General features: G+C 44.8%; 1 protein-coding gene across 1 annotated transcript; it reads left to right on the top strand.

Moving 5' to 3' along the window:
- Positions 1-128: 128 nt before the first annotated feature.
- On the top strand, positions 129-4,464 carry LOC123152026 (OVARIAN TUMOR DOMAIN-containing deubiquitinating enzyme 1). Its single transcript, XM_044571637.1, has 8 exons — positions 129-596; positions 1,443-1,508; positions 1,623-1,706; positions 1,781-1,903; positions 2,572-2,624; positions 2,793-2,842; positions 2,922-3,022; positions 3,900-4,464. The coding sequence occupies exons 1-8, from the start codon at positions 387-389 to the stop codon at positions 4,170-4,172; spliced, it is 960 nt and encodes a 319-aa protein (XP_044427572.1). The 5' UTR covers positions 129-386; the 3' UTR covers positions 4,173-4,464.
- Positions 4,465-12,093: the final 7,629 nt, after the last annotated feature.

The raw sequence follows: 12,093 nt of genomic DNA, 5'->3' as shown, positions 1-12,093 counted from the left end.
GGGTGGTGGTCCAGCAGGAACAGCGTTAACTTCCTGAAAATGGAACGCGGGCCCGCTGCGTCAGCCCCACATGTCAGGGTCACGAAGTACACCATGAAGGTGGATGACGCGAAGGGCTTATCTGCAAAACGACACGCACATACCCTTTGTTTCGCCTGCGGCGAGATCTCCGACTGCCACAAAAGCGAAGGTCTCCTCCGCCCGAATCGAAGCCGTCGTCTCGAACTCCGTCCGGAGCCCACACCCACAACCTGTCACCCACCCCCACCCCCACCCACCCAGACGCGAAGCTGGCGCGGGAGGCGGCCGACGCGAGCGCCCGCAAGCGCAAGGCGGCGGACGGCGGCGACACCGGCGCCGCGGCTCCGGCCCCCGAGGACGCGGCCATGGGCGACGCGCCCCCGCCGGCCCCCGCGTCGCTCGTCGAGGGGGGAGGAAGCGATGGGGCGGGGCCTGACCCTAACTCGCACCGGTTGAGCCCGGAGACCGTGTCGGTGGAGCTCTCCATGGGCGGGGACTACTACCACGCCTGCTGCGGCGACCCCGACCCCGACCCCAAGCCCGAGGGACCCCAGGTGCCGTACATCGGTAACAAGGTGAGGCGTTTCGACTCCTCTCTCATTCCACAGTCGCTATAGGCTTGTCGTTTGTTCATGTGGTACAATTGGCCGGGATCATCACACCTAGTGTTGCTACCTCTGCTGCCCATTTTTGGCCGAGGCTTTTGTTGATTCGTTCCGATTGATCCAGCAGTATGTGAATGTTGGTTCTGGTTACTGTTGTACTGGAATTTAGTTTCGTTGGTCAATTGTCGTTTGAAATGGCTAAGGTTGGATACACGGGGAGCATTTCATGTTCTGTTATAGGATCAAGGGTTTATTATGGGCTGGCCGAGCCCTTTGTTTAATCTTCTGGTGTGCAGTACAGTAGATAACAGACTGAACGAGTTTGATCCAGCTTGTCAATGTAGGAATAGCCTATGAAAAGTTGGGGGCAACCCGGCACTGAAACTGGAGAACAAAATTTGTTTCTACTACTTTATTGTAGTGAAATTTATCTCAGAGTTTGAGCTAGTCTATGCCAGGGTTTCTCTAATATGTGCTGTTATGCTTGAAGTTTGATGTTCAAGAATGACATGACAGAAAGCCATATGAGATGTTGTGGAGCGACATCCACGCAGTTTTCATGTCAAATGAAATAACATACTGAGACTGATCTCTTATTCTCTTCATTTCGGTCAACTAGTTGCATATCTCAAGTGCATTTGGCGGCACTTGTGAACCCAAATGCTATTTAACGTACTGTTATGGTTATCTGTATAGTTATGGTGTTGTTTGTATTAATCTGTAATTTTGTTCTGCCGCTTTTGTTTTGCCTTCCATATTAATTGCTGTTGTATCTTATCAATTTGTTTTCTGACTGGCACCTTCTGAATCTTGCAGGAACCTCTCTCCGCCTTAGCAGCAGAGTTCCAGTCTGGCAGCCCCATTTTACAGGAGAAAATAAAGGTGGTTGTTCGTTTGCTTGTTCTGATACATGATAACTGTATTATTTTTCTTCATCCAGTGTGCCATTTTATGGTGCTTCAGTTTGTTCCATAAGTTTTCTTGCTTAACCTGCAGTTGCTTGGTGAACAATATGATGCTTTAAGACGAACACGAGGAGATGGAAACTGCTTTTATCGAAGCTTTATGTTCTCCTACCTGGTAGTATTTGTGGTGTTGGTTTTCACTCAAAGTACGTCTATTCATAATTTGACAATTGTTTGGTTTGCTGCTAGGAACATATCCTTGAGACACAAGATAGAGCTGAGGTTGAGCGCATCCTAAAAAACATTGAACAGTGCAAGAAGACACTTTCAGGTCTTGGATACATTGAATTCACTTTTGAAGACTTCTTCTCTGTAAGTCTATGCAATGTTTGCTTTTTGCATCTCTCGTTAGTTGCCCCATTCCGTATCACTTTTTGCTCCACTCCATCTGATCTTCCTCACTTGAATAGCTTTTAGATCTGCCCCTTCTGTCGATGTGCACTTGTTTGCAATTCCTTCTACTTGTCTCTGGGGAATTTGCTAGATGACTCGTTGGTAATCAGGAACTTGCGGGTTTTTTTTCTGCAATGAAAAATAAAGTAAATGCCTGCCTGTAACTCCTGTGCACTGTTAACTGTCACAACTGATGATCTAAGTAAGCATACTGCACACCTTTTCGTCAATCCCTTGATGAATGCATTGGTTTGTTGCTCTTTATGAGTAAAGTCCTCTGAGATGTAATATACAGTATTCTTAGTTGTTAATAACTAAATATTATACACTGTCTTTCTGAATGCCATGCATTGTGCCCAGCCAGATGGTCTTTATTATGTTTTATGGTTTTGTTGGGAGCTCTGTTGGTATATGATATGCATTGGTTGAAAATGATGGGTAAGTAGAGATGCTCATATCGAAGAACTTGAGCCTTGCTGATTAATCTGTATATGAACAATAGAATTATTGTTTTGTTAAATACTCCCTGGACTCATAATTTGCCTCCTTAGTCCTTGCTGAATATTTTTCTCCATTGTTATCCTCAGATGTTCATTGAGGAGCTGCAAAATGTTCTGCAGGGACACGAAACTTCTATTGGGTAAATATTCTATACTTGTGTTTGTCTCCTTAAGGTATAATCTCATGTGAACAAAAGGAAATAAGTGTTGTTGGAAGAGGCATTTTTTAACTGTTCACATTGTATGGCATGGCCATTATCAGAGTTTTGCTTTTGTGGTGAATCTGTTTTGTTTTCTTGTATCCTTAGGCCTGAAGAACTTCTAGAAAGAACCAGGGATCAAACGACTTCTGATTATGGTTTGTACAATCAGATATTTATGATGTACGTATCTTTCTTGACTATGATAACACTATTTTCTTATTGTGTCTTCTTTAGTTGTCATGTTCTTTAGGTTTGTTACCTCTGGTGAAATTCAAAGGAGGGCTGAGTTCTTTGAACCATTTATTTCTGGCTTGACAAATTCGACCGTGGTTCAGGTTAGCTTCTTTGTTTTGTTCTTGTATGCAACACTGGGTCGTGGGAACATAGACATTGTACCAGTAGTCATGTATATACCCCTTGTCAACATGTAATGCACTGTCCTGTTTGTTGTGTAAGTCTATTTGATTGGGAGTTGTCGTTTTGCATTTCATGTGAATTATGGGAATCAAGAGTGTTCTTGCAATAGTTTCACTCCATACCCCAGCCTTAAATGCTGCTAAACAGGTTGACTGCTGTGATTATAGTATGCCATTTAGTATGGGTTTTTAACCATTCGTTAGGTATGGTGTTTGTGTCCGTAGGCAGTATTCCTACAGGAGTACAGGGCCAGTTTCCTTTAGAATTATTACACAAAGCCAACACTAGATATCATGTGAGTAGGACAGAATTAGCAGCTCTGTAAGCAGTGGATTATTCTTCGAGGGATAGGCCTCTGTGATGAGGAATTTTGGAGGATTTTATTCCTTATGAATATTTCATATGGAGCCTTTTGATTTGGAGGATTGGTAACCATAGGAATTTTCCATATCGACTATTTTGCATCTAGTTCCAAAAGAATTTTCCCTTTGTTTATAAGACAACTATGGCAAACACCTAACCTTTCGAGAAAGTTCATGTTCTTATCCTGTGGTGTAGCTGAACAAGTTCTACTTTGTGCCATCATTTGAATTCCTGTAGAATTTAACTTCCCATAATGTATTATCCTATGTTTTCCTATTCCTTGGTTTTAGCCATGTTAGGACAAGAGATGATGTATTCACCTGTGTTTGTGTGGTGCTATCCTACATGCTTTAATTAAGCTTCAGTTAAGTTGTCTGCTGTCCATAGATATGCAGTCGAGGGACTGACCCTGATTTGTAAATCGCATTGCAGTTTTGCAAGTCTTCTGTGGAGCCAATGGGCGAGGAAAGCGACCATGTGCACATTATTGCTCTGTCAGATGCGTTAGGGGTGCCAATCCGCGTGATGTACCTGGACCGAAGCTCCTGTGACACAGGCAATCTAAGTGTGAACCACCATGATTTCATTCCTGCAGCCAATTCCTCTGAAGGTGATGCTGCAATGGGATTAAATCCGGCTGAGGAGAAACCTTACATTACTCTGCTCTACCGGCCTGGTCACTATGATATTCTCTACCCAAAGTGATCTCTGGCTGATGAAACACCAAGGTTGATTTTTCCCATGAATTCAGGTTGAGAAAACGTTGTCTAGAACCGTGTAGTTGTGTTGCTCCTGCATGCTGCCAAAGGCGGCCTTACAAGAGGGAACTTGTGTGTTCTTGGGGCGTAATCAGAGCATGCTTTACTTGTCACTGCCCTCAAATTCGAAGTTTTCCTTATTGTAAGTGTACTCTAGCACAACGATTTAACATTGTGGTTGACTGTTGAGAAGACCCTCTGCATATCGTGACTAATCGTGGTTCTTGTTTTTCCCTGAATTATTTACTCCTCTGCATCATAATGCTTCATCTCAGCAATCAGTTTCTTTTGTTTTTAACTCTTTGAATTGGGACATGCTCCAGGTTGATGCCTGGGTGCTGTCCATTATCTCATTAGCATGTATACCTCCCTGTTTCTAAATATAAGACATTTTGGCAGTTTAAATTGAACTCCCAAAACGTCTTATATTTGGGATTTGAGGGTGTATATAGGAAGGCATGTCATCTTGCCCAAGTTTTCATGTTTGTTTCTACACGATGGGCATTTCTAGAATTGGTGATATCTCTTCCTGTACTACAGAATTACTAGCTTTCATGCCTTTCTTGCTCACGAATTATGTTCCTTGGGTTTTATGTTTCAGTCACTCCACTTTTATTCATGTTGCCTGCTTTTTATGTTTTCCATAGTTGTTTCTAGCTTTGCCTCTCGCCTAGACTCAAATGAGCAAGGTCAGGACAGCTGAATGATGGAACTGGAATGGTTGCTCGGGGCCGTGTCTTTTCCTTTTTATTATTAAATCTCATACTCCTCCTGATCCATATTACTTGTTGTTCAGATACATCCATTTGAGTGACAAATAATATGGATTGGAGGAGTATTAGTGTTTGCTTCCGGTATATATATAAGCTTTGTTGCATGTTTTGGCCCAAACTGTATGTGGTGATCGGCACTGTTTACTATCGTTTCTTCCTATTCTCTGTCTGTACCAGGTAGCATTTTCTGCTCAAACTCTCCGGGGTATCCTAGCTACACATAGACAGCCTGCTTATATAATGAAGAGAACAAAAAGCGAAAGTACTGTGGTGTTACTATATCATGGGGTTATACTACTCCTACACATAGATAACCTAGACATGAAAAGTGACACAAAGTTACGTGCGAGCCCAAAGCCCTGGCGGTGAAGAAGGAAAAGAACAGAGCGGGAGGTGACTGATTTTGCATTTCGTGGTGGCGACCCTTGATCTGTGAGCCAATAAATCAATCCAGGGCATGAAATGATGCGGCTGCAGGAGGAAAAGGTTGACAAGCCAGCAGCGTTGACTCCCTACAACTGCACCTGTACGTATGCAAGTGTGTTCTACAGGAGGCTGTGTACCTACTGAAAGCCATCGTGCTTTTGTGTTTGCCTTAACTTGCAGAGTCGTATGCGTCTGAGTAACATTGATTGCAAAGTTTAACAATCTTGCGGAGGCCATGACCGCGTTAGTAGTGACAGTGACACGAACGGGATGCCACTCGCTTTCTCAGTTCCTGCACACCACACCAGGGGATCAAAATAAACCATCCATCTCCTCCCTCGTTTGCTGGCTCCATCTTTTTTGTTCCCAACAAGCAGGGGGTTGTTGTCGGACTCGTGACAAATCTAGTCATATGTTTCGTTTAGAAACAAGAATGGCCCTTAACCTCATGGATGAGACCGTCTTTCATGCCAAAGGATCGGTCCTAATCCTCCCTCCGGAAAATACGATGTACGTACTCTCATAAATCCAAATGAATGTTGCAGCATATTAGGAATGGGTCGGGACTCGGTAGTACCAAGTGATATTGCTGTCATCTGGTACTAGTACGAGCAGCTGTCAGTTACTGGTAGCATCATCAAGCATATCCATCTGTCATGCACCGATGCACGGCGGGCCTAGGAATCTTTGAACGGGCCACACGGACCCACGCGGCGGCACCAAAAGAAAGCCGAAACGCATGGGGGAGCGTCGCCTGTCAATCTTTTTTTCCCTGTCAAATCGTCCGCAAATGTTTCGAACAGAAGAGATTCAGACAGTTTTGCTATCCAATGACGGTCAATAAATTTGTCTTAACTGGTCTGAACCTTCGAAATCTCGCGAACCGACATCAAACTAGGAAGGTTTGCGGACGTCCATCACGCTGGACTCCGATAACATGGACCCACCTAAAACTCCTCGCTCTTTCTCTGCTCTAGAACCCCCCGCCCTGCATTCATGCTGGTCAGAGCGGACGTGACTGAGCGACCACTTACCCACATTCTATGTCGGCTGATCGACATGGTATTCACCCCGGTGCAGTGACTGAGAAGACTACTCCGGTCGTTGCCCGCATTGAAGCAGTGCCAATCCGCCTGCCCCGGCTATTTAAGTCACGCGACCGCGGATGCAAGCTCTTCACCACCAAGCCGCCACCTGTCCTCTCCCAAACCCACAAGAAAAGGTTTGCGGACGTCCGTCACGTTGGACTCTGATAACATCGACCCACCTAAAACTCCCCTCTCTTACTTCGCTCTGGAACCCTTCGCCTTGCATTCATGCCGGTCAGAGCAGACATGACTGGGCGACCGCTTACCCATATTCATGTCGGCTAATTGACACGGCATTCACCCCGACGCGGCGACTGAGAAGCCTACTTCAGTTGCTGCCCGCATTGAAGCAACGCCAATCCGCCTGCCTCGGCTATTTAAGTCGCCCGACCGCGGAAGCAAGCCTTACACCACCAAGCCACCACATGTTCTCTCCCAAACCCGCAAATCTCCACCACTGGCAGCGACGATGGGCAAGTCCAACGCTTCCAAGTGGTTCTCGGTGTGCTCCTCCAGATCCGGGGGAGCTCCAGATCCTGGCGTCGTTGCCCAAGGTCATCGGGGCCCTCATGTCCACAACTCCCTTGAGCATCAAGACTGAGCTGATCTTCTCAATGAAGAAGGAGAGCATTAATTATCTTTGTCCACTTCGATCCCTCTAGGCCTCATCACCGTGCTCCATATCGAGATAGGTGAGTAAAAAGTAGTGTTGTGTGCAAAAATGGAATTTGTGTGATATGACCGAACTTTGCGATATATCTGATTGAATTGTGGTTTATATGGCTGAATTGGGTGATATGATCGAATTGTGCGATATGATGTAATTTTGCGTGGCATGGGTTGTCTATGGGTATTTGCCGAATTGTGTGTGACATGAGTTGTCTATGTTTTACTGAAATGTTGATTTATTTCCGTTTCGGCGGATTTCGGACAAACTTGATATGTCCTATTTTTAGGGAAGGTCATGCCAAATTTTGTATCAATTTGATACATGCATGCATGCATGCATGGTCATAATTCTTTTGCTTATACCGCGCAGGCGATCATGAAGGTTAGTGGAAGGATGGTGGATATACACTTGCGATCTGCGATGGATGAAATGTATGAAATAACCTGAAGGCGATTTTATGTCTGTGTAAAAAATGCAGAGAAGGAGTATGGCTCGACCCCTTTAAGGGTGGCCGTTTAAAGGTGCACATGCATTCATGGTTTCATGGACGGCTATATTTGGTGGATAAATGAAGATGATGATGAGGACATCAACGGGGCATCCGATAACGACATGGGGCTAGACGAAGAGATGACTGATGGACCCTAAGAAGAGGGCGCCAGACATGGCAGGGGAGAAGAGGCCGCACATGGTGGAGAAGACACAGACACGTTGCAGTATTCATCACTATTAAGTTCAGTTGTGCGGGACCCTCATGTTCAATACCCGCTTCGCAAGAAGACGACTAGCGATAGAGCTGCTTCTAGAGAGGAGGCCAAGCTGGTGCAACTGAAGGTAGACTCGAAGACTCCATCATATGCTATTAGACAACGGACCATGCACATGCTAACCTCGATTGTAAACCTCAGTGCTTTCCATTGTTTCCCTGCAACACATATAAGGTAGTTAGTCATCAGGTTAAGTAAGGGTTCACATGCTATCAGTGAAATATGTTAATGAAAAATAAGCACATTGCAAATTCATCAGATTAATTTAAGCCACATGGAAAACCATTTATCCAAACCAAGCATGATTAAGAACTAGGAAATATAGCACTTGTATATGTTTCTCATGTATTAAGTGCAGCCAAATTCGATTTATTCCTCACATGCACAACAATAACAAAATTCTACCCACAACAATTGGACATCGCATTGCAGAATTGAACCAAGCAGTTAATTGAACACCACAACAAATGAACCAAACATTAAATGAGCACCACATTGCACAATATAGCATACTCCTAATAGAAGATCAGATAGTTAACCAAACCAAGCATGCTTAACAACTTGGAAATATAGCAATTGTATTTGTTTCTCATGTATTTACTACAGCCAAATTCAATTTATTCCTCATCTGGTATACAATAACAGAATGCACCCACAACTATTGAACATCGCATTGCAGAATTGAACCAAACAGTTAACTAAACACCACAATACAAATGAACCAAACATTAACTGAGCACCACATTGCACAATGTATAACCAAACCAAGCATGCTTGACAACTTGGAAATATAGCAATTGTATTCGTTTATCATGTATTTTGTAAAGATAATTTCGATTTATTTCTCACGTGGAAGACAATACAAAATTGCAGCCTGAAGAATTGCACATCACATTTACAGAATTGAACCAAACAGTTAACCGAAGACGTCAACTAATTAACAAAATAGTTAATAAGTGACCACCACACTGCACGACATATAGAACATATACACTAGAGCAACAGATTGCATGGTAAAATTAGATAGCACAATTCACTAGAATTTGTGAAGGAAAGGTAGGCGCAACACATGCAATGGGTAAACCGAGCATGCTTAACCGGCGTAGCTAGCAAATGGCAAGGTGCTCCTCCAAGATCTGAGGGTCGGCACGAATGACAGCCATCACAACCTCATCCGCACGTGCGGCCGTGATTTGCTTCTCCGCTGCCAAATGCTCCTTGAGATCCTGGCTATACTGCATGCACCATGGCTTAGGGCGGCGCTTATTTGGTGGAGGGGTCGGTGATTTGGGTGGAAGGTGCCACGCTCGCGTCGGCGGTCGGGGCATGTCAGATGTGGAAGGAGGAGGAGGATGGGTTGGTGTGGATTACCTGCCTGGATAGACGAGGCCAAGCAGCGTGAAGGAGGTGAAGGAAATATGCCCTAGAGGCAATAATAAAGTTATTATTTATTTCCTTATATCATGATAAATGTTTATTATTCATGCTAGAATTGTATTAACCGGAAACATAATACATGTGTGAATACATAGACAAACAGAGTGTCACTAGTATGCCTCTACTTGACTAGCTCGTTAATCAAAGATGGTTATGTTTCCTAACCATGAACAATGAGTTGTTATTTGATTAACGGGATCACATCATTAAGTGAATGATCTGATTGACATGACCCATTCCATTAGCTTAGCACCTGATCGTTTAGTATGTTGCTATTGCTTTCTTCATGACTTATACATGTTCCTATGACTATGATATTATGCAACTCCCGTTTACCAGAGGAACACTTTGTGTGCTACCAAACGTCAAAACGTAACTGGGTGATTATAAAGGAGCTCTACAGGTGTCTCCAAAGGTACATGTTGGGTTGGCGTATTTCGAGATTAGGATTTGTCACTCCGACTGTCGGAGAGGTATCTCTGGGCCCTCTCGGTAATGCACATCACTTAAAGCCTTGCAAGCATTGCAACTAATGAGTTAGTTGCGGGATGATGTATTACAGAACGAGCAAAGAGACTTGCCGGTAACGAGATTGAACTAGGTATTGAGATACCGACGACCGAATCTCGGGTAAGTAACATACCGATGACAAAGGGAACAACGTATGTTGTTATGCGGTCTGACCGATAAAGATCTTCGTAGAATATGTAGGAGCCAATATGAGCATCCAGGTTCCGCTATTGGTTATTGATCGGAGATATGTCTCAGTCATGTCTACATTGTTCTCGAACCCATAGGGTCCGCACGCTTAAGGTTACGATGACAGTTATATTATGAGTTTATGCATTTTGATGTACCGAAGGTTGTTCGGAGTCCCGGATGTGATCACGGACATGACGAGGAGTCTCGAAATGGTCGATACATAAAGATTTATATATTGGAAGCCTATGTTTGGATATCGGAAGTGTTTCAGGTGAAATCGGGATTTTACCGGAGTACTGGGAGGTTACCGGAACCCCCCGGGAGCTATATGGGCCTTAGTGGGCCCTAGTGGAAGAAGAGAAGAGGCGGCCAGGGTTGGGACACGTGCCCCTCCCCCCTAGTCCGAATAGGACAAGGAGAGAGGGGGCCGGCGCCCCCCTCCTTTCTCTCTCTCTCTCTTTTCCACCTTGCGAATCCTATTCCAACTAGGATTGGGGGAGAAGTCCTACTCCCGGAGGGAGTAGGACTCCTCCTGGCGCGCCCTATGATGGTCGGCCGGCCTCCCCCCTTGAACCTTTATATACTGAGGCAAGGGGCACCCCATGAACATAAGTTGATCCACATGATCATATTCTTAGCCGTGTGCGGTGCCCCCTTCCACCATAGTCCTCGATAATATTGTAGCGGTGCTTAGGCGAAGCCCTGCAACAGTAGTACATCAAGATCGTCACCACGCCGTCATGCTGACGGACTCTTCCCCGACACTTTGCTAGATCGGAGTCCGGGGATCGTCATCGAGCTGAACGTGTGCTAGAACTCGGAGGTGCCGTAGTTTCGGTGCTTGATCGGTCGGGCCGTGGAGACGTACGACTACATCAACCAAACGCTTCCGTTGTCGATCTACAAGGTACGTAGATCACACTCTCCCCTCATTGCTATGCATCACCATGATCTTGCGTGTGCGTAGGAAATTTTTTGAAATTACTATGTTCCCCAATAGTGGCATCCGAGCCTAGGTTTTATATGTTGATGTTATATGCACGAGTAGAACACAAGTGAGTTGTGGGCGATATAAGTCATACTGCTTACCAGCATGTCATACTTTGGTTCGGCGCTATTGTTGGACGAAGTGGCCCAGACCGACATTACGCGTACGCTTACACGAGACCGGTTCTCCCGACGTGCTTTGCACATAGGTGGCTTGCGGGTGACAGTTTCTCCAACTTTAGTTGAACCAAGTGTGGCTACGCCCGGTCCTTGCGAAGGTTAAAACAGCACCAACTTGACAAACTATCGTTGTGGTTTTGATGCGTAGGTAAGATTAGTTCTTGCTTAAGCCCGTAGCAGCCACGTAAAACTTGCAACAACAAAGTAGAGGACGTCTAACTTGTTTTTGCAGGGCATGTTGTGATGTGATATGGTCAAGACATGATGCTAAATTTTATTGTATGAGATGATCATGTTTTGTAACCGAGTTATCGGCAACTGGCAGGGGCCATATGGTTGTCGCTTTATTGTATGCAATGCAATCGCGATGTAATGCTTTACTTTATCACTAAGCGGTAGCGATAGTCGTGGAAGCACAAGCTTGGCGAGACGACAACGATGCTACGATGGAGATCAAGGTGTCACGCCAGTGACGATGGTGATCACGACGGTGCTTCGGAGATGGAGATCACAAGCACAAGATGATGATGGCCATATCATATCACATCACTTATATTGATTGCATGTGATGTTTATCTTTTATGCATCTTATCTTGCTTTGATTGACGGTAGCATTATAAGATGATCTCTCACTAATTATCAAGAAGTGTTCTCCCTGAGTATGCACCGTTGCGAAAGTTCTTCGTGCTTAGACACCACGTGATGATCGGGTGTGATAGGCTCTACGTTCAAATACAACGGGTGCAAAACAGTTGCACACGCGGAATACTCAGGTTATACTTGACGAGCCAAGCATATACAGATATGGCCTCGGAACACGGAGACCGAAAGGTCGAGC

The sequence above is a fragment of the Triticum aestivum genome, chromosome 7A (assembly GCF_018294505.1).
Source record: "Triticum aestivum cultivar Chinese Spring chromosome 7A, IWGSC CS RefSeq v2.1, whole genome shotgun sequence".
Lineage (NCBI taxonomy): Eukaryota > Viridiplantae > Streptophyta > Magnoliopsida > Poales > Poaceae > Triticum > Triticum aestivum.
This window is presented reverse-complemented; position numbering and strand designations above follow the sequence as displayed.

Bases quoted from the DNA above. Each gene is read 5' to 3' on its own strand.
- LOC123152026 (XM_044571637.1), top strand. From the start codon at position 387: ATGGGCGACGCGCCCCCGCCGGCCCCCGCGTCGCTCGTCGAGGGGGGA. The intron at 2,625-2,792 runs GTAAATATTCTA...TTGTATCCTTAG, and splicing joins GGACACGAAACTTCTATTGG to GCCTGAAGAACTTCTAGAAA. The intron at 2,843-2,921 runs GTTTGTACAATC...TGTCTTCTTTAG, and splicing joins TCAAACGACTTCTGATTATG to TTGTCATGTTCTTTAGGTTT.